Raw genomic sequence first — 23,810 nt, forward strand, 5'->3', positions numbered from 1 at the left:
GCCCTCATCTAAAAAATTTAAGGTTAGTGTTTAATCTTTTAGAACAAAACTGATTTTAGTTCTTATTTTACAGCAATTCTGTTCTAGGAACTCAAAGAATATTAATTCAAGCCTGGGTGTGGTGGCACACATCTGTAATCCCAGCACTTTGGCAGGTCAAGGCTGGAAGATTGGTTGAGCCTTGCAGTTTGAGACCAGCCTGGGCAACATAGTGAAACCTCATCTCTACAAATAATTTAAAAATTAGTTGAGTGTGGTGGTGCATGTCTGTGATCCCAGCTATTGGTAGGATTGCTTGAGCCTGGGAGGCAGATGTTGCAGTGAACTATGATCGTGCCACTGCACTTCAGCCTGGGTGACAGAGGAAGACTGCCTCCAAAAAAAAAAGAAAAAAAGAGAATATTAATTCAATATCCTACAATGACAAACAGGGCCATCTTTAAACGGGGTACTCACACAACTCAATGAATGATAGGAGGGCATCTGCCTCCCACATGCGTCCTGCCTGGCCAACATAGGCAGTCATTTGGTAAAAGCCCACCATCCACCTGATTTAAAGCAAGTATACCCGCTGTCCTTAACATAAGCAACCAAGTCTGCCCTGGGTACCAGGTTCCTGTCATGTTTTACAATCCTGAGCTCTACCTGATTCTTATTTTAAAAAAATAAAAAGTTTTGTTAGAGGATTGCCTGCAGACTATAAGGTCCATTCTAAATTCTCACTCCAGATCTGGCCAGTCTGTTTAAGATCTGGATATTTAGCTACCTGACTACCCAGCCAATCTCCCAAGCTTGAAACCTAGGCTCCTCTGTGTAGCACATCCTCTACAATTTATCTATCACCAAATCCTGACCATCCAATAGCTCCCAAATTTGGTCCTTCCTATCATCTGTCCCTTGGGTGACCACCACAAGCTCTATCAGGACTCTTCCAGTGACATCTCCTCTCTAATCCATCCTTCTCAATACCAACAGAATTTATAATGAAATCATCTTAACCCCCTACCTAAAAAATATTCATTGATTGATTCCCTTATTCCTGTAAGCACACTAGGTTAGAGACCTCTGATGTTTATAGTACTGGAGCACTCTGTTTTCCTTTAAGTATCCGAAATTATAATTTTAAATAGTATATAAACATGAGTCCAGCCCTTCTTTTCCCAAGTAGACTGTAAGCTCTAGGAAAGCAGGGAAGGACCTCTATTTCTTTACTCTCTCTTCAGAAATAAGCAGTGAGCCTGCAGACAGCAGGCTCTCCACAGCTCCTTGATGAATGAATGAAGGAAACAATTATTTTGAATTTCCTTTTGGCACCAATGGCACACCATCAGTATATAACCACTGTAAAAGAAGCAAATAACTTGCTATTATTTTATCTGAAATAGGAAAGTTCTAGGCCAGGCGCGGTGGCTCACGCCTGTAATCCCAGCACTTTGGGAGGCTGAGGTGGGCAGATCACCTGAGGTCAGGAGTTCGAGACCAGCCTGGCCAACATGGCGAAAACCCGTTTCTACCAAAAATACCAAAAATTAGCCGGGCGAGGCAGCATGTGCCTGTAATCCCAGCTACTTGGGAGGCTGAGGCAGGAGAAGAGCTTGAACCTGGGAGGCGGAGGTTGCAGTGAGCCAAGATCGCGCCATTGCTCACCAGCCTGGGCAACAAGAGCGAAACTCCATCTCAAAAAAAAAAAAAAAAAGAAAAGAAAACATGAAATAGGAAAGTTCTATGTAGCTGTATGCAATCATCAGTTAAATAAAAGGCAATGAGTACACTGTTCAATTTCAGATTCAAATTCAGGAAAGCAAGACAAACTAACTCCTAACTTACAGCAAAAGTACTAACTTTGGGGTCTTACACTGAGCCAGCCACAAGCATGTACTGCCTGCTCCTCCTTGATATTCCCACCTTCCCCTCACATACGTGGGAAAATTTCCAAAAATCATAAGTGCAGATAAAGAAATGTTAAATTTCTGGCAAATTCTAAATTTAGAAGCAAAAAAAAAAAAACAAAAAACCTTTTTTTTTTTCTTTTTTGGTCTGGATGCCTAGAAGAGAGAAGTAAACAAATTTGGTGCTTATAGTCAATATCAAAACACTCATTTTCCTAAGATACTTCATAGAATTACTTTATTTAGAAACATTAAAACTTTTTTTTAAATTTTTCAATCCCTTAAATACTCCCCTATCCAAAAACCTCTTACTATAACATTGGAAATGTGCTTTTGTTTTTATAAATTCAGATCGATTAAGGGAAAAACTTTTTTGCAAGGAAGAGAATTTTGGTAAAGTCCACTCTAAATTTGTAAAGTCACTCTCAATCTGTGTATGCTGGGACTTTTACTCTCTATGCTGACTGCGGACATGTATACACCTCCGCTGAGGCGCCAAATCTTGCTGGCCTGAATGCAAAGCAAAAGACACACAGATTTCTAAAAAATCTACTTCAATCTTTATGCTGTCAGTAAAAAATAATTCCTAAGGATAACAAGAATAAGCAGAAAAAGTAACCCAAATAGAAGGATAAGATGTTAACAAAACACAATTTAAAAAAAAATTGTACTCAAGAAACCAATTTGAAAGGAAAAGAAACCAACGAAGAGCCACAACACAAGCCTTTGTTCTTCTTTCTGTGCCCTTGAGAATAATGCCAGGGCCATGAATGACACACAGGAGATGGGGCTGAGACTATGAAACCTGGGATCCCACTGTCACCTCTATCACTTCACAGCCATGTGACTATGGACAAGCTAATTTTTGCGACTGCTCCCCCATTATTCTGAAAAACTTTCCCTAAGAACAGGAGTCAGTAAGTTTCTCCACGTTCTTGAATTTAACTCTCATAGAGTAGCAGGACCATAGGTTTTCTGCAAAAAAAAAATGGGGAAATGGAGAATGAGTGTAGGACTTAAAGAGAAAGCAAGACCTGGATAAGTTACGGAGACAAATAAAACCAGTAATTATAACAAAATATATAAAGCATGATGGTAGAGATGTGTATTATATGGGTGCTCAAAGAAGCTGGGGTGGGCATGGCGATGGAGGAGAACTCCATGCCAGCATGAGCTGACACAGGTACATGGTTATTTTTGGGAAACCTCATCAGTTTAATGATTCTGGAAGGTAAAGCACGAAGCAATGAGGGGCAAGAAACTAACATGTCAGGTGGGCAGGAGTCTGATCACACAGGGCCCTGTAGGTTTATGCCAAGAAATGTGTGCTGAACACCACAGGCACATCCCGACATCAGCCCTTGGTATGATTTCAGCTGCAATTCTCTGCTCAGATACTGCTGGATTTAAAAACAAAACAAAAAACAAACAAACTAAAAAACAAGCAATGCCTCCAGACAACTTCCCTAGATACACAGAAGGAATGTCCCCCAGACCCTGGAACTCCAGCCTGACAAGGTAATGAACACCAAGGTATCTGAGAAGGCCAACAGAGAGGCAGTCAGATCCTTAACTAGGAGGCTGGGTGTGGAGGAGGCTTGCAGCATTGGATGTCAGGGGGCCAGAAGGTATTCAAGAAGCCTGCCCATTAAGAAAACCAGCTTGGCCAGGCACAGTGGCTCACACCTATAATCCCAACACTCTGAGAGGCCTAGATGGGTGGATCACCTGAGGTCAGGAGTTTGAGACCAGCCTGGCCAACATGGTGAAACCACATCTCTACAAAAATTACAAAAATTAGCCAGGTGTGGTGGTGCACACCTGTAACTTCAGCTACTCGGGAGGCTAAGGCAGGAGAATCACTCAAACCCAGGAGGCAGACGTTGCAGTGAGTCGAGATCACACCATTGCACTCTGGCCTAGGCAATAGAGTGCAGAGTGAGTGAGACTCTGTCTCAAAAAAAAGAAAACTAGCTTGGTAAAGGTACTCTTCGGCTTAAGAAAGTCCTGGCCAAGCAGCAACTTCCAAACAACAGCAGAAAGGCCAAAATGGGGAGAGAGGAATATCTCACTCATCTCTTTACCTTCAACATTGGTTCCTTGTGTAGGATCCGACTCATGCCAGGTACCCATACACACAGCACTGAACGGAGTCAAACCCTAATCCAGCTCTGCTCCCAATTCCCAGTGTAGCACGAGGCAGGTTAATTCAACTATGATTTTTAAACTCTCATTTCTCCTTCCATAAATAGGAATGATAGCAGCATCTGCCTTTAGGACCTGTTTCAAGATTAAATGAGATAATGTTTACGAATATATTATGTGGTATCAAGGATAAATTATTTGATGGCTGCTTTTACATATACAAACATTATTTTAGCAACTGAAAGCCATGCAAATATCTTCATTAACATTCCTCCATTAAATCAGTAAGTAATCTAAGTTGTAAGAATAAACATCTTTTCTCTTGAATAACTACAGCTATTCCCTTTTTATATTTATTTTTTTGATACAGGGTCCCACTCTGTCACCCAGGCTGCAGTGCAGTGGCTCACTGCAGCCTCAACCTCCCAGACTCAATCAATCCTCCTACCTCAGCCTCTGAGTAACTAGGACTATACAGGCTTACGCCACCACACTTGGCTAATTTTTTTATTTTTTATTTTTTCTGAGACAGAGTCTTGCTCTTTGGCCCAGGCTGGAGTGCAGTGGTGCAATCTCAGATCACTGCAACCTCTGCCTCCCAGGTTAAAGCAAATCTGATGCCTCAGCCACCCGAGTAGATGAGATTACAGGCACGCACCACCACGCCCAGATAATTTTTGTATTTTTAGTAGAGACGAGGTTTTGCCATGTTGGCCAAGTTGGTCTTGAACTCCTGGCCTCAAGTGATCCACCCGCCTCAACCTCTCAAAGTGCTGAAATTACAGGCATGAGCCACCACACCCAGCTGACTTTTTTTTCTTCTTTGCCCAGACTGAGCACAGTGGTACAATCTCAGCTCACTGCAACCTTCACCTCCCCAGTTCAAGCAATTCTCCTGCCTCAGCCTCCCGAGTAGCTGGGAGTACAGGCCCATGCCACCACTCCAGCTATATTTTGTATTTTTAGTAGAGACAGGGTTTCACCATGTTGGCCAGGCTGGTCTTGAACTCCTGACTTAAAGCCATTTGCCCGCCTTGGCCTCCCAAAGTGCTGGGATCACGGGTGTGAGCCACCGCGTCTGCCCAGATTTTTAAATTTTTTATAGAAACAGGGTCTCACTATGTTGTCCGGGCTGGTCTCAAACTCCTGGGCTCAAGCAATCCTCTTGCCTTGGCCTCCCAAGTGCTGGGATTATAGGCATGAGCCATCACACCCAACCAAAGCTCTTTTTATTTTGATGCAAAAAAGAAAACTCCTCTCCATAGATATTTTTGTTTTTCTTTGAGGAAAAATAGTCGCTCACTGTAACTGTAAGCAGTTGGAGAGCCAATAAAGTGTTTCATAACGTGGGATGTGTTAATTTTTTGTCTTAGTTTGTTTTGAGGATAAGGACAGTTCAGACAAGAGATAAAGGTTTAAACAAAGGAAGTGATGGAATAATATTTTGGAAATTTTTTAAGAAAGAAAATGGTGGCTCATGCCTGTAATCCCAGCACTTTGGGAGGCCAAGGCGGGTGGATCACCTGAGGTCACGAGTTTGAGACCAGCCTGACTAACATGGAGAAACCCCATCTCTACTAAAAATACAAAATTAGCCGGGCGTGGTGGTGCATGCGTGTAATCCCAGCTACTAGGGAGGCTGAGGCAGGAGAACCACTTGAACTTGGGAGGTGGAGGTTGCGGTGAGCCAAGATCGCGCCATTGCACTCCAGCCTGGGCACCAAGAACGAAACGCCGTCTCAAAAAAAAAAAAAAAAAAAAAAAAAAAGACAATTAGCAGAATTAGAGATAAGGAATGAAGGAGAATGAGAGAAGAGGTCAATGCTAATTCTCATGTTTCCAGTTTGGGTGACTGAGTAGAGATGGTGCCACCAACTGAGATGGATAACACAGGTGTATTCAGGGTAAGAAAATGTGGAAATGGGCCGGGCACAGTGGCTCATGTCTGTAATCCCAGCACTTTGGGAGGCCGAGGCGGGCGGATCACCTGAGGTCAGGAGTTCAAGACCAGCTGGACCAACATTGAGAAATTCCATCTCTACTAAAAATACAAAATTAGCCGGGCATAGTGGCTCATGCCTGTAATCCCAGGTACTCAGAAGGCTGAGGCAGGAGAATCGCTTGAATCTGGGAGGCAGAGGTTGCAGTGAGCCAAGATTGCACCATTGCACTCCAGCCTGGGCAACAAGAGTGAAATCTCATCTCAAAAAAAAAAAAAGAAAAAGAAAACGTGGAAATGGCCAACTGCAACCCGCTGCAGGGTCTGAGAGGTGGATGTGGGGGACAGTTTGGGGAGGCATCAGCATACAGATGGGGGCTCAAACTATAAGAGTAGGAAAGTCAACTCTGAAACTAAGTAAAGTGAGAAACATAGTAGGTGAAGGATAAAATGTTGGAAGCACCAATGTTTTAGAGGTAGGAGAGCAAGGGAAGATACGCCCAAGAAAGGCCCCAAGATGGAGCTTATCGTATAAGGAGAGTTAAGGGAGGATGATGGTGCTGAAGAAAAGCAGCCTCAGGAATTGCCCAACAGTGATGGAAGCAGCAAAAAGCTTCAATAAGGGGAATCCTGGGAAGAAAGTGGTAGCTGGGGCAAGGCAGTTCGTGCATCTTCCCAAATTCCCATATGATCGCAGGACAACCAGGTGACAAAGTACACCCATCAGTACCAAATTACAAGCATGTAAGAACATGCCACCAAGAGCTGTGAGACCCGAGTATGAGGCATCTATGCAGGGGAAACAGTGAGAAGCGACAGGAAGACTGACCTGAAACAGGAAAACCCCAAAAGGGCTACCAGGCCTCTGCTGGAAAGCCCGGCAGGCCAACCCGAGAAGAGCGGCTGAGGCTGGGAAGGATGGGACCACTTCAAGTACAGGGAGTACAAGGGGCTGAGTGAGATCCAATGGGGCTGGAAGTCGAGACCAGGAGCTTTCAGACCTGACCCTGGCAGCTCTCTGCCAGGACAGAGCCTCGCCGAGAGGACACAGCTGGCAGTGGAATCACAGTTGGCCAGAAAAAGGAAAACTGACATGAAGGAAAGAGAACATCCAAGTAAAAGTGGTGGAGGAAAACAAACAGTAAATCTCAGTGAGTAAGTTCCCATATTTGGAATATTCCACAAAAACCGTAGAAGAGGGAGCACTGCAAAGTCAGAGGAGCTACCCTGAATCTTCTTCTAAAGCAAGCTTGTCCAACCCACAGCCCACGGGCCATATGTGGCCTAGGACGGCTTTGAATACAGCCCAACACAAATTTGTAAACTTTCTTAAAACATTATGAGATTTTTTTTGTGACTTTCTTTCTAACTCTTCAGCTATCGTTGCTGTTAGTGTACTTTCTGTGTGGCCAAAGACAATCCTTCTTCTTCCAGTGTGGCCCAGGGAAGCCAAAAGATTGGACACCCATCTTCTAAAGGCTCAGAAAACTAACTCACATACAGTTTCTACAAGGAAAATAAGACTAAATAGCAAAACATCCCTCCAGACAATGAAAGTACAAGAGAAACGCACAATCAAAAACACAGATGAATCTATAATGTTCTATCTTAAAATGATCTAAAAGACATAAAAGAATATAAATCAAAATCAGAAAAAACTCAGAAATTAGGTAGCAGAACTCAAGACAGTAGCTACATGATCTGACAAGATACATATGGTACAATCACAGAAAATTGGTTTCATAGGGCAGAATGGGCAAAAAAAATTTTTTTTACCTGTGTCAGTAATCATGAATGATAGTATCAGTAGCAATATTGTATGTGTAATCTGGGATAAAGCAAATGAGTAATTATGGAATATTCTAATTTTATCATCGTCTTTATTCCTGAGAACCAGAATTCTCAGTATGGATGAAAGTATTTATGGATGTAACACAAAAAATAAAAACCTTGTAGTCCTAAATATGAACTGGAAAATCTGCATGAACTCAGGAGGAACCCTATCCACCTATCTATCTATTCACACACATCTACATGTATATAAATATTTATTTACTTATTGCCTAGAAACAATGAACAACTGAGTTATATATAATAAGTATCCCTTAGCACCAAGACTGTGTACTTGAAATGCTATTTCCCAGCGTGGAGACAACTGCATATCCATATGCAGAAGAATGAAATTGGATCCTTATCTCATACCACTTACAAAAATCAACTCCAAATGGAATAAAGACCTAAATGTAAGACTTGAAACTACGAAACTGCTAAAAGAAAACACGGGAAAAACTATAAGACATTGGTCTGGCCAATTATTTTTTACATTTGGCCCCAAAAGCGCAGGGTGACAAAAGCAAAACTGAACGAACGGGATTCCATCAAAATAAAAAGCTTCGGCACAGTGAAGGCAACATCAGAGTGAAGGCATGACCTGTGGGTTAGGAGAAAACACGTGCACCCACACGTCTGACAAGGGGCCCACATCCAAAACATATAAGGAACTCAAAAACAACAACAGCCACAACAACAACCAAAAAAAAAAAAGAGAGAGACAAAATACACAAGGAACCCAAACAACTCTATAGAAAGAACAGTCTGGCTGTTGTCCTGCACCAGAGGGCAGCAGGCAGCCATGGTGCCCAGCGGGAATGGCAAGATCTTGAAGCCCCACTTCCACGCGGACTGTGCAGCAGCTGAAGGGGCACCGCTCCAAACTCACCCTCTTCCCCAGGAAGCCCTCGGCCCCCAGGAAGGGAGACAGTTCTGCTGAAGAACTGCAATTGGCCACTCAGCTGACGGGACCGGTCATGGCCATCCAGAATGTCTATGAGAAGGAGAAAGTTCAAGTCATCACTGAGGAGAAGAATTTCAGAGCCTTTGCTAGTCTCTGCATGGCCCGTGCCAATGCCTGGCTCCTCCACATGTGGACAAAAAGAGGCATGGAAACTACAGAACAGGATGTTGAAAAGAAAAACTAAAGACCTCTTGAGGACTTGTAATAAATCAGCAGTAATGCTGGGTCCCCAAAAAAGAAAACCCTATAGAAAGAAATACTCCAATAAAAAATGAATAGACATTCCTCAAAATAAGACATACAAACTGCCAGCAAATATATGAAAAAATGTCCAACATCACTAATCATTACAGAAATAAAACCACAGTGAGATATTACCTCACACCTGTTAGAATGGCTACTATAAAAAAGATGAAAGGTAACAAGTGTTAGCGGGGATGTGGAGAAAAGGGGGAACCCTTGTACACTGTTGGTGGGAATTTAGATTAGTAGTCATGGAAAACTATGTGGAGTTTCCTCCAAAAACTAAAAATAGAATTACCATATAATCCAGCAACCCCACTCCTGAGTATTTACCCAAACAACTTGAAAAGATTATGTTGAAGAGATTCTGCTCTTCCAAGTTCACTGCAGCACTGCTACCAATAGCCAAGTTATAGAAATAACCTAAGTGTCCATTAACAGATGAGGGGATAAAGAAAATGTAATATATATACACCATGGAATCCTATTCAGCCTTTAATAGCACAACAGGGTGACTAAAGTAAACAATAATTTATTGAACATTTTATCTCGAACTCTTGGCCTCAAGTCATCCTCCTGCCTCAGACTCCCAAAGTGTCAAGATTACGAGTGTGAGCTACTGCACCCTGTACATTTAAAAATAATGAAAAGAGTATAACTGGAATATTTGTAGTACAAAGAAATGATAAATGCTGGACCAGGTGCAGTGGCTCATGCCTGCAATCCCAGCACTTTGGGAGGTTGAGATGGGCGGATCACTTGAGGCCAGGGATTTGAGACCAGCCTGGTCAACATGGTGAAATCACGTCTCTACTAAAAACACAAGAATTAGCTGGGTGTGGTGGCGGACGCCTGTAATCACAGCTACTTGGGAGGATGAGGCACAAGAATACTTAAACTTGAACCCAGGAGACGGAGCTTGAGTGAGCCGAGATCACATCACTGCACTCCAGCCTGGGTGACAGTGCGAGACTGTCTCAAAAATAAATAAATAAATAAATAAATAAATAAGAAATGATAAATGCTTCAGGTGGTAAATATCCAATTTACTCTGATGTAATCATTACATATTGCGTGCTTTTATTTTAAAATATCTTATTTACTCCATATTTATACTTACTGTCTATCCATAAAAATTTAAAAATATTATTATTCAGCCTTTAAAAAAAGAGGAAATTTTGTCATTTGTGACAACATAGACGGAATTCAAACAATTCTGCTAAGTGGAGTAAGCCAGGCACAGAAGGAGACACACCACATGTTCTCACTTATATGTGGATGAAAAGAACAAAATTCCAGGAAGCAGAGAGCAGAGCGGTGGTTACAGAGGCTGGGGCAGGGGATGTGGGGATGCGGAGATGAGAGGCAAAGGGTCCAAAGCCTCAGTCAGATAGGAGGAGTACGTTTTTTGATATATTGCATAGCATGGTGAAAAAGAAAAATAATAATGTATCACACATTTGAAAATCATTAAGACAGTGAGTTGTAAATGTTCTCCCCACAAAAAACGATAGGCATTTCAGGTGACAGGTATGTTAATTAGCTTGACTTAATTATTCCACATTGTATTTATAAAACATAACATCGCTTTGCACCCCCCAAATACATGCAAATATAACTTGATATTTTATAATTTAAAAAATTCAAATTAAAAAAAGAAAAGCAATACTACTTTCCAAGAAACCAGGGTTTCCTGGACAGATAACTTACACCAAGCATAGAACATGACTATACATGCTGAGTCGAGAACATTTTGGTACACCAGAGAGGGAGGACGTCACCAAAGCCAATTCAGGTCATGTCAAAAGCACTCAGAAGCAAGGGTGAAGAAGCTGCCACTGGCCAAAGATGCAACAATTGAAGCTACAATACAGGTAAAAAACTGTAATGAGGCCGGGCGCGGTAGCTCATGCCTGTAATCCCAGCACTTTGGGAGGCCGAGGCGGGTTGTTCATGAGATCAAGAGATCAAGACCAGCCTGGCCAACATGGTGAAACCTCGTCTCCACTAAAAATACAAAAATTAGCTGGGCGTGGTGGCGGGCACCTGTAGTCCCAACGACTCAGGAGGCTGAGGCAGGAGAATCGCTTGAACCTGGGAGGCGGAGGCTGCAGTGAGCAGGTCGCACCGCTGCACTCCAGCCTGGGCGACAGAGTGAGACTCTGTCTCCAAAAAAAAAAAAAAAGTAATGAATGAAATCTGTCAAGTATGTTTAAATCTGTGAGTTCATAATGATAGAGTATTAAACGAAACTAGTCACCTTCTAAGGATGACAAGGAACCAATTTATTCCCATGAAAACTGGGTATGCCATATGAAAAAAAATTAAGCATTAACCCTGCTTTCCCTACATAAACGATGCCATTAAGTTACTAAACAGCGGATGAGGAAAAGGATTTTCTTATAAAGTTATTTCAACTAAGAATGAACTAAAAACAAAGTGCTAGTATTATCATTACTTTGCAACCCCTAATGAATTAATGGATCCAGGCACTGAGCATCAGCACTGCTAACATCAACAAAAGGGAAAACTGGACATCATGAGCTGATATCTTGCCAAACCTAAATCTGGTCAAGCCTCGGATTCTTGCTGCCAATTTTGAGAAACACACTGGGCTGCACTATGAATGCACACTACGCAACATCCAACTGTGGGGCACTCTGTAGATCAAACAGCCCAGATTTCTAACATATAAACTCTAAGACAAAGAAAGGAATGGAAGGAGAGTCGCAAACTAAAAGGTAAATGACATGGCTGGGCAGGGTGGCTCATACCTGTAATCCCAGCACTTTGGGAGGCCGAGGCTGGTGGATCACTTGAGGTCAGGAGTTTGAGACCAGCCTGGCCAACATGGTGAAACCCCATCTCTACCAAAAAATACAAAAATTAGCCAGCCACGGTGGCATGCACCTGTAATCCCAGCTCCTCAGGAGGCTGAGGCAGGAGAATCGCTTGACCCTGGGAGGTGGAGGTTGCAGTGAGCCAAGATCATGCCACTGCACTCCAGCCTGGATGACAGAGCAAGACTCTGTCTCAAAAAAAAAAAAAAAAAAAAAAGACCTGCAAAGTGAAAAAGGGTGTGCATGTGTGAAGAACATTAATGTGTCTAGGGATACGCATTTGGCTGATAAGACCATAAAGCTAAGAAGTAATTCCTATAAAGTCAGGACAGTGGTTGGTTATTTTTGGAGGGAGGGAGGAAGGGGCCGGGGTGGGGTTGGGCACATAGAAGGTATTCTGAGACAGCTGGTAAAGTTCTGTTTCTTGAACTGGGAGAAAAGGTTTAAATTTCCTTCAGATCAACCATTTAGATAGTAATTGGTGTTCACAGCAAGAACTGCTTCAAGAAAAGGATGGCAGGAGCTTGAGAAAGAAATGGCAGGTATTGAAGTGGACACAGATTCTTGAGTCCAAGGAGTGCAAAAGGTCACACGGGAAGATGCAGAGGAGCCCCATCTGCCGAACTAGGTCATTCTTGGGAAGGGGGAAGAAGGGAAGTGAAGAGACACTTTCATTTCATAACAAATTCACTTGGCAATATATTTTTTCAGCAAGTTTGTATTACTTTTGTTAATTTTTTCAAACATGTAAATGTTTACTTTTTAAAGGGTTTCATCATCATAATAGAAATCTTAGTGGGGAAAGAGAGAAATCCCCATGCAGAAGAGTTCCTAACAACGTATGCAGATATTCCACCTTCGAAGCGGGACGCATGACTCCTTTTCCTTAAGTGCTGGCTACGCAGAGTGACTTCTTTCCAAAGAGCACAGTAGGGGAAGAGGAGATAGAAGAGAAACTTTACTGTGGAGAAACCAGATAAACATTACCCCAGCCACGTGATCACCATCAATATCAACAGTGATAAATTACATTGACAGGATAGACCTGTGATATGATGTGATTAAAATGCACTTGACCTCTGTGGTCTTTATCCCTAAGATCTCATAACCCCAGTCTAATCATGAGGAAAACATCAGAAAAATTCCACTAGAGGGGCATCCGACAATATACCTAACCAATAATCCTCAAAACTGTCAAGGTCATCAAAACAAGAAAAGTCTGAAAAATTGTCACAGCCAAGGAAAGTCAAAGGAGACGTGACAACCAAACACAATATGATATCCTGGATGGGATCTGGAAACAGAAAAAGGACATCCAGTAAAAACTAAAGAAATGTCAATACAGTGGGGCATCACTTAATAATAACGTGTCAATATTGTCCATTCATTGTGATACACGTACCACAGTCACGTAAAAGGTTAATAACAGAAGAAATGGTTCAGATGTGAGTGAACTCTCCATACTAACTTCTCAATTTTTTCTGTAAATCAAAACTGTTCTAAAAAATAGTCTATTTTAAATTTTTAAAAAATAGAAACTCTAAAAGTGGCAACCTCACAGTATCTTTACCAAGTTTAAGCTGAGCTTGGTAAGTTTCCTGCAATAAGTCAGGGTACATGGTTTATATTCCTTTTTTTTTTTTGAGATGGAGTCTCACTCTATCACCCAGGCTGGAGTGCAGTGGCACGATCCCAGCTCACTGCAACCTCTGCCTCCCGGATTCAAGTGATTCTCCCATTTCAGCCTCCCAAGTAGCTGGGACTACAGGCATCCACCACCACACCCAGCTAATTTTTGTATTTTCAGTAGAGGCGGGCTTTCACCATGTTGGCCAGGCTGGTCTTGAACTCCTGACCTCAAGTGATCCGCCAACCTCGGCCTCCCAAAGTGCTAGAATTACAGGTGTGAGCCACTGTGCCCAGCCTATATTTCTCTCTTATGCAAATATTTTGAACCAATCAACATACCCGCCCCAGAAGACCCTCATTGACCAGTGATCTAGAGACCACATTGTGAGAACCAACAATGACTTTGGCATAGTACGCTGTACTATTTTCAGACATTCCTCAGCACAATAAAATAGGAAGCAAAAAAATATGGTATTGGTGTGAATCTGAAAATATGTATGGCAAGCTGGGGAGAGAATGTTCTTGGATAAAACACACTGGGTACCAGCCATCAGAACTGTAACAGTCCAAGCAAAAATATGCATGTATAAAATATTTTCAAAGAGGTCTCACTTCTAAACATATAATCAGATACAGCAGGCAATAACTCCTTCCACATCATCTCCTCCTCTGTCATCTTCACACTGCAGACAATCACAGAGCTCCTCAGTCAAGTATCTATCCAGCCCAGCTAGTAAGTCTGTTCCCTCAGCTCCTCAGCATGTGATGGTAACACTACTCTACATTTATTATTCTCTTTTTTTTCAGAGACAGGGTCCTGCTGTGTTGTCCAGGCTGAAGTGCAATGGGCATCCACAGGCTCAATCACTGCGCACTACAGCCTCAAACTTCTGGGCTCAAGCGATCCTCCTGCCTCGGCCTTCCAAGTAGCTAGGACTATGGGTGTGCCACTGAACGTGGCTTGACACTGATTCCCCTTATAGCGTCAGTTCACTAATGTATATTGTATTTCAGTGCAAAAGTAAATTCTTTGAGAGCAAGAAAAGAAAAAAGGGAAGAGAACTAACATTTGCTGTCATGTGTTTAATTTTTTCGAGACAGGTTCTCGCTGTCACTCAGGCTAGAGTGCTGTGGTGTGATCGTGGCTCACCAAAGCCTTGACCCCTGGGCTCAAGAGATCCTCCCACCTCAGACTCCCGATAGCTGGGACTACAAGTGTGCACCACCATGCCCAGCTAAGTTTTTTATTTTCAGTAGAGATGAGGTCTCATGACATTGCCCAGGCTGGTATCAAACGCCTGGGCTCAAGCTTCAGCCTTCCAAAGTGCATAAGCCATCACACCTGGCCCACTGTTACATATTTTATATGTTAAACACTGTCCAATTTTATATAAATGTGTTAACAACAACAACAACAAAAACACTTGATTCCCCATTTCCCCAATGTGGTAGGTGTTATTACACTGATTTTACAGATGACGAATATAAAGTTCAGAAAGGTAAAGTGACTTGGGAAGACTAGAAACTCAGTGACTCGCTGAGTCATGTCTCAGGGACGCCGTGAGGTCCATGCTGCGCCTCTCACAGCCTGCTGCCCCTTCAGGCCTTCTATGCGTACACACTTGCCAGCTCCAGGTGCTATGCAGGGAGACATTCACAGGCTTTTCCTGACACGAACCAAGTTCAGTGGCTGATAAGAGGGAATCCCATGGCAGGACCTTGCTAATAATATTTTAAGACCAAAGTCTAGCCTGTCTGTGGCCCTTAAGGAAGTAAAAGGAAAACAAAGAGCGTGGTGAACAGTACCATTATCAAAGGGGTTCACCACTATACCTCACTTTGCACCACTAATCAGAATACCAGGAACTTTCTAACATGCTGTACCCAGGAAAAAAAACTATTTCAGATTCTAAATGATAAGAAATAGTCTTGTATGGTTATATTTTTAAATGGCAACCAAAGAATTGCATTTTACATCCTTTTCTTACGAAGAGGACAAGGTTTTGACAAGCATCTACTGTACTGCCTACCACTCACTGCATCCTTATAAACTATATGCATCTTACAAACCAGCAATATTTTTCCTTCTTAATCCACATGTCTTAGATAAAAAATGAAAAGTAGTGTTCTCAAGATTTATGTTATTTTCCTTTTAAAAAGTTTATAATTTATGTTGTTTGCATAAAACTAAATGAGATTCTTCTGCTGCTTCAAATAATCCAGAAAAGAAACACAAAAATTTACGGTACTATAGTAATTTCAGCCAGAAGTCAGTATCAAAACAAAACAAAAAACACTAAATTGTTTTTCATACTTCTTCACTACCTAATCTAAATCTGCTATCTTAGTTACATTTCCTTGCTGGTATTTAAATATGATAACCATAACACTTTAAGAGAATTTTATTATGGAATATTTGCATGCTATAAAAATAAGACAAAAAGGACCAAGCAGTTAAGTGTAGATTATGATCAAAGTCCTAGCTTTGGTTCTGGGCTGTCAGTGTGTTAGTATCATTCAGTAGAACCCACTGCAGCTAAGATCCAGAGCGCCTATATGATGAGCCACCAATGCATAGTAAGTCCCTATCACTTAGGTCCAGTATCCGTCCAGTTTTTCAGATGAGGCAACCCTGACACACAGACTGTTAAACAACTTATGCCAAATTTAAACATAGTTCCTGAGACAAGTAGGTAACGCTTCAAAATGCTATTAAAGTAGAACCAATTATAAGAAATGAATTGCAAGAAACTGGAACCCTTGAGCACCACTGATAGGAAGGTGAGGATGGTGCAGCCACCGTGGAAAACAGTGTGGTGCCTCCTCAAAAATTAAGTAGACAATTACTATACGATTCAGCAATTCTACTTCGGGGTACAGACCCCAAAAAAACTTGAAAGCAAGAACTGGAACAGATATTTGCACACCAATGTTCATAGCAGCATTAATCACAAGAGCCAAAAGGTTGAAACAACCCAAATGTCCATCAGTGAGTGAATGGATAAACAAATGTGGAACGTATATATAATGTATTATTCTGCCTTAAAAGCACACACACACAACGAAATCCTGACACAGGCTACAACATGAATGAACCCTGAAGACATCATACTAAGTGAAATAAGACAGCCATAAAAGACAAATACTGTACAATTCCACTTATAAAAGGTACCTAGAATAGACAAACTCATAGAGACCAAAAAACAGGAATGGTTGGCAGGGGCTGGAAGTGGTGGAGAAGGGGGAGATACGTTTAATGGGAACAGTGTTTCAATTTGGGAGGGTAAAAAAGTTCTGGAGAAGGAGGGGGATGATGGTTGAAGAACAATGTATACTAAATGCCACAGAACTGTACACCTACAAATGGTGACAACGGTCCATTTATGTGATGTGTATTTTACAACAGAAAATCGTAAGTAAAAGTAATTGCTGGCATCATTTGCATTGTCCTGAAGTATACAGGTTTTAGAATTTGTTACAAAATGAAAGAACTTAATTGCAACTTTTCCAAGTCTTTTAAGAAAAAATACTGCGCACTTGTATTAGAGACCACAAGTTACTTAAATATCTCTTCAGAATCTTAGTGAACTTAGTGATCGACATCTAAAATTATACAGGAAAAAAGGGAACTCTACAATGGGACTGACCACTGTATCTGATTAGCTATCATTTTATAACCAAAAGTTCTATTATGATCAAACAATAAACATTTCTACTCATCATAAAAAACAGAAGTAAGTCTACACAATATCAGTGAATACTCACGATTCACTCACTGTTTCCAGTATAAAGCTATGGCATTCAACTCATGGCCTGAATAGTAAGCGAGGAGGAAAGAGCTACCCCAATTTTTCTTTTTGTTTTAAAGGTTTTCGAGTTTACTTAATACCCCATTCTCATATAATAGGGCTGTTGAAAGGCTTCTCTTTGGCTTCACCATTTTCCTCTACTCGAACTTTACAAAGGAGATAAATGCTTCAGACATAACCTTGATTACACTATGGCTTGGCCTGGTAATGTCAGTTGCAAGTTTGTTGGTTTAAGAGTTCGAATAATTTGTAAATAACAGTACATGTTTCTATTGTGTTTCCAGAATGTATAAAGTTGGCATAGCATGGAAAGCTAAGAGGATCAAAAATCCATTAAAATAGTCCCTAACAAATGAAGAAGAAACACTCACAAACCTTCTTGAGAAGACACAATGGGTGGCAGGTAATCAGGAATGTATTCTTTTCTTTCCTCTGCATCTTTACTTCCAGGTTGAGGAAACTGAAGTACATTGTTCTTGCTAACGGGAAATGACGGAATTTGGTGTGGGAAGGTGACAGGTTCAATGTTGTGAATATAGTCTTCTAGTTCATGTAGACTAACCCCCATCAGCTGGAAAGCTTCACCAACATCATCCAAAACTGGGTCTGTTCGGCCATCTGAAACAAAGCCAAAAGCAAATCAAATTATTTGAAGAAATCCCGTGAATATATTTTTAAATATTAAAAAAGGTAGTAAGTAAATATGCAGCTCAGAATCAAACATTTTAACCTAGTTATTGGAAAGAATTTAATATTTTAAATAGAATATCACAGAATCATGTTTAAGCTGATTATTAAGGTCAAGCTTAAATACGATCAGACAACTAGCCAGAACACCACAGAAAAATCACACTCATGATCAGCTTATATATTATAGAACAAATTTCAAAGTAGTTTACCGATGATCAAAAGCATCTGGAACAGTACCTGACACACAGAAAATGCCCCAAAAATAATAATAATAAAGTAGTGTTTTGTTTTTTTTTCGAGATGGCATCTTGGCTGGGCGCGGTGGCTCACGCCTGTAATCCCCGCACTGAGAGGCTGAGGCGGGCAGATCACAAGGTCAAGAGTTCGAGACCAGCCTGGCCAACATGGTGAAACTGTCTCTACTAAAAATAAAAAAATTAGTCGAGCATGGTGGCGCACGCCTGTAATCCCAGCTACTCAGGGGGCTGAGGCAGGAGAACTGCTCGAACCTGGGAGGCGGAGGTTGCAGTGAGCCGAGATCACGCCACTACACTCTAGCCTGGGCAACAGAGCAAGATTCCGTTTCAGAAAAAATAAAAAAAGAGAGATGGCATCTTGCTTGTTGCCCAGGCTGGAGTGCAGTAGTATGATCATAGCTTCTTGCTGCCTCAAACTCCTAGGCTCAAGCAATCTTCCCCTCTCAGTCTCCTGAGTAGCTGGGACTATAAGCACATGCCACCAGGCCTGGCTAATTATTATTATTATTATTATTATTATTATTTGTAGAGATGAGTTCTTGCTATGTTGCTCAGGCTGGTTTTGAACTCCTGGCCTCAAGCAATCCTCCTGCTTCTGCCTCGCAAAGTGGTGGGATAACAGGAATGAGCCAATGTGCCTGGCCTTTTTTTTTTTAATCATCAAATAAGTAGTGTGCTGTGCTGACAAAGTCAATGTTTGTTACATTTCCTCTGTTGTTCCCTGATGCATCTGCGGAATCTTAAACAGTGGCTAGAACATAGCTGGCACTCAATAAATACCTACTGAATGAATTACACCAGTAAATGAATTTCTAAAATCTAAGAATATTTACAAAGAAGGCTCAGATCATAAAAGTTTGGTTTTTGTTTGTTTTTTGAGACAGGGTCTCACTCTGCTGCCCAGGCTGGAGTGCAGTAGGGCAATCATGGCTCACTACAACCTTAACTTCCCAGGCTCAAGCCGTCCTCCCACCTTAGCCTTCCGAGTAGCTGGGACTACCAGTGCACCACCACCATGCCCAGCCATAAAGGTAAATTTACCTATAAATTTTCAAATGTAATTAGAAAACACAACATAAAACAGAAATAAAAGGATAAAAAGTTAGATATAGTGAGTTTTTTTCTTTACAAAAGCAAGTTTTTCTTACGCTTATCCTTAGCAGAGCTTAAGATCTCTACATCTTTAAAAATGTCTATGAAAATTCCAGTTTCCGATTTTCAATAGCCTAAAGGATTTAACTGAAATCCTGACTTTTTAACTGAAATCTTGAAATTTGATCACTTCAAACTCAGTATGTCTGAAATTAAATCACACTGTAAAATGAACAAGAATCCAAATCTTGCTAGAATTGGACGCATGTGTGGTAATGCATACAGAAACGTCTAGAAGGATATTCAGCCAATGGTTAACAGTTCAAGGGGATGGAAGCTGCAGTAGAGGGGAGGGCTGTGGTGGAAGCAGGAGACTGACTTTTAACTCTACATACTTCTGCAGTCTTTGATTTTTGATTTTTTTTTTTTCTATAAGCATGGGTTACTTCTAATGTATACTTCTAATAATGTATAAAAAAGAGAAAACAAATAAAACGAATACTCTTCTTACTGAACGTAAACAGGCATTTCAACTCTTCTATTCCTATTAAAGCTATTATTACTCTCTCAGTCTAAAAAATATAATCATCTTAAATTCCTCCATATGCTTTGCAGCCTCAAACCAAAACCTGGAACTGTTTCTAACCCTGTCCCCCTCCCCATCCCCGGGCACCTTTTTTTTTTTTTTTTAACCATGATTTCAGATTTTTTTCCTTTCTCTCTATTCTTACTGTCCCTGTCTCAGTATAGTCTCAAGTTCTGCCCACTTCAATGTCTTGTGCACATCACTGTCAGTACAATTTTCTTAAAATAACACTTTAATCATATTGTCCCCCTACTTAGAAGTATGCAATGTTTTCTACTACATGTTTTAATTCTTTTGTCTAGCTTTTAAGTCCCTCCATAACCTGATTTCACTGTGTTGAACATTTTCCTGAGACACCCTTGGAATGAACTAGCTGCACAGGGAGCTGAACACCTTACTGGTACTTTTATTATGCTTAATCTCACCTGGACAGCTTAGTTTATGTGATTCTCTAACCCGGAATACTCTATACCTTTATACAACCATACTTCATAGCTCAACTCAAATCTTATCTTTTCTGTGAAGTAATCCTACCCCAGAATCCATAGCCTACAACCATCTCTCCTCTTACTCCTTTTACATTTACTCCCTGTACCATACAAAAAACATTATAGTACTAGTGTTGAAGAGTCAGTCTGAAAGATTTAGCACCTGCTTTCAGCGCATGTCAACACATGTAATATATAATGTGACACAGACAGGGACATCTGCCCTTGAAAGCTTGGAGAAATTGTTACCCTGAGGCAATTCTGAAGTTCATTATTTGTTCATTATTTGAATTAATGGTAACTTCTAATACTTGCTTTAACTTGAGAACATTTATTTTAGAAGAAACAAACACCATCAGTTTGTTTTTGCTGACATTCTGGCACTCTTGAACACACCTTCTGGGCAGGGATTGTATCTTAGTAATTTTATGTCTCCAATGTCTAGTACAGGGATTGGTTCATAAGTGGTGCTCAGTAAGTGTTTGCTAAGACAACAGAAAGGATTTAAAGGAGGGGAATACAAGATTCTGTAGTGGTAACTTGGAGTTACAGAATTCGATTTTAGAATAAGACGGGTATAGAAAAAAGAATCTAAAAATATCTAATAAGTATACCAAAATTAGCGTTAAAAAAAAGTCATCAAATCACAATGGGACATAATGAACCTGACAATCTCATTCTCACTGAAACCAAGAAACTAGCTATGGAAATTAGGTAATTAGGAAGAAGGTTTACACTGAAGAGCTGCAATGACCCCTGGGTGACTCTGGAATACCTAGTCACATGGAGTGCCAGCTCCCTTCTGTTTTGTATAAAAGGCAGGAAAGATAACTAGTATTCAGGAGACATTTTGAATAGCTAAAGATACATGGTAGCAAACATAATCTGGACTATGCCTAGCCTAGCCTAGCCTATCCTATCAGTAACAGTATACTCAAGAATCACTGCAGAGCAGGCCAGAGGAAAAAGAAACAAAAGCCAGAAGAGTAGTCAACTGGTGATGCACTTTCAAGATAAAAACACATGCATATTACTTTGTGGTTCCACATTCAGATGTATCAGTGAGCTGGGCATGGTGGCTCATGCCTGTAATCCCAGCACCTTGAAACACTGAGGCAGGAGGATCACCTGAGCCCAGGAGTTTGACAGCAGCCTGAGCAATATAACCAAACCACATCTCTACAAAAAAATAAAAAAATTAGCTAGGCATGGTGTTGTATCCCTGTAGTCCCAGCTACTTGGAAGGCTGAGGCAGGAGGATCACTTGAGCCCTGAAGTTTGAGGCTATAGAGAGCTAAGATCGCACCACTGCACTCCACACTGGGCAACAGAGTGAGACCCTGTCTCAAAAGAAGAAGAATAATAGAAGCATCAGTGAAATCAAGCATTCAAAACATACACATTTTTGGAACTCAATATGTAAAGTCAATAAGTGGCTTTTAGGGTAGTGGTTTATCAGTTCATTCATTTATTCAACAAATATTTCTCAGGTGCCTATTACATAATGGCCCTATAGGTTACAGAATACAAATATAATCAATTTTTTCTCCTGGAGAGGGGAAAGAGACATACACAGGTGATTACAAAACAAGATGACAAATAATATAAAAGAAATATGCACAGAATTACGAAAGCAGATAACATGAGTTCCCTAGAGCAAGTGATAAGTGCATCTCAAAATAAAAGTAGTACTACCGGTGGGCCAGGGGCAAAGACACTCTAGGTAAGAAACAGCATGTATGTAAGAATGGACAGCTTAAAACATTTTGGAAAAGGCAGGTAGCTCAGCGTGGTCGCAGATTAGGTAGGCTGGCAAAAGATAAGCAAAATGCTAGCTCACAAAGGGAACTGTGTACTGCTAAGAGTTTAGATTTTTAGCCTGTAACCAACGAAGTATAGTTAACATATTTTTAAGAATAATGACAGGATCAGATTTGTGTTATGGACAGATTAGTTTGGCGCCCCGTGGAAGAGGGAACGAAATTTGGGGCCTGAGAAATACAGCGTGTCTGTGAGTCTCAATTTTTCAGTATAGGAACCACTTTAACAAAACAAAATATCCTAGGAGATACTTCATTCAGTTCTCCAGCTTATCACCTTAAACATCGTGACTTGAAACTAAAATGAGTGGTAGTTTCCTCTCCTCAACAAACACACATGCAATGCTTCACATCAACAAGATAATGTGGAGCTTCTATTAAAATATTCCTTTCCTTCCATTAAATTATTAAATACCACTAGCTATAGATATTACCAGACATTCACTTAAAACCCTAAAGTACTGTAGCCCAGATTACCTGGAGAATCTTGTCAACTGCCCACGGTCCCTCTATCCTACTTCGATAACTGACATCTCACTGGTAACCGAGACGTAAGTGAAAGTACATCTCATCAGCGAAACTGACAAAGTCAGCCTTGGGAAAACAGTAAATGGAGATGTCGTTCACGAAACGAACAGACACAGAAAGACGAGGCAATGTCCCTAACGGAGCAGAGCTGTCAACGAGTCTATGTAGTTAGGAGCTCAGGAATGGCCAGTCTTGTAAGAAACGGCCGGTAGACGGAGCGCCTGTGACAACTAGTTGTAGTAGTTTGCGGGCAAGGGAGAAAAAGGACCGAGGTAAAAGAGGGTGTAGGGCACGCTGGGGGTGGATCTACCCGCAGCAAACAGGAGACAATGAGAGAGATCCAGGCACATTTCAGGGCGGAGGAGCGGTAGGAGGGTGTGGAGCTGGGAGCGAAGACCCGGCTCCCGGGCTGGTGGCGGGAAGTTAGCGGATGAGGAAGAGGCACCCGAAGGATGACTAGAGTTTGCAGGGGCAGTGGAAGCCCAGGGACGTGGGAGGCCGAGGAGACAGCAGATCTCGAGGCAGGGTGCGGGATGCACACCCCGGGGACGCGGAGGGACAGGGAGAGCGGAGGTGTCACCCTTGACTTGCCGGGGCAGCCCTCCCGCACCCAGCCCGGTACTCACAGAGCTCAGAGTACCGATGGCAGCCCCGGCCCAGTTGCTGCAGATAGCGCTGCAGCACGTCCGTGAGGAGGTGGCAGGCGCTGAGCTGCACCGAGTCCCAGCCCAGCGCCTGGCAGATCTGCGCCACTGAGACCCTCAACAACGACCTGGAGTAACTCTCGCACATCCCGCTGCGTGGACGCCACCGCAGCCCTTGCTGCCACTGCTCTCCAGCCCCGCCGCCAGACCTTAGCAGGGCCCCCGATTCATCCTCTAGGGCTTCCGCGGCGGGGAAATGGTCCCCCGGACCCCCGGCGACCACCTCAAAGCCCCAGCAGCACGGAACGCGCCAGCCTGAGAGCCGCCATTTTGGACTCGCTCCGCCTCCCGCTGGACGGCCGCCGGAGCGAGGCAGCATGAGCCGAATGCTGAGCGCGCCGATGAGAAAGCCCCGCC

General features: G+C 41.9%; 1 protein-coding gene across 2 annotated transcripts in view; it reads right to left on the reverse strand.

The window, feature by feature from the left end:
• TAF3 (TATA-box binding protein associated factor 3) overlaps positions 1-23,810 on the reverse strand; it is a 211,126-nt gene that overhangs the window by 176,311 nt on the left and 11,005 nt on the right. Inside the window, exons 1-2 of one of the 2 annotated variants that reach the window (XM_003903372.4) lie at positions 23,376-23,767; positions 17,664-17,906 (exon numbers count right to left, since the gene is read on the reverse strand). In XM_003903372.4, coding sequence (XP_003903421.1) covers positions 17,664-17,906; positions 23,376-23,541 — 409 coding nt within the window. In that variant the 5' untranslated portion in view covers positions 23,542-23,767. Of the gene's footprint in view, positions 1-17,663; positions 17,907-23,375; positions 23,768-23,810 lie in introns of those variants that run through there. The other variant, XM_021943033.2, reaches the window with a different exon arrangement.

Source organism: Papio anubis, chromosome 11 (assembly GCF_008728515.1).
Source record: "Papio anubis isolate 15944 chromosome 11, Panubis1.0, whole genome shotgun sequence".
Lineage (NCBI taxonomy): Eukaryota > Metazoa > Chordata > Mammalia > Primates > Cercopithecidae > Papio > Papio anubis.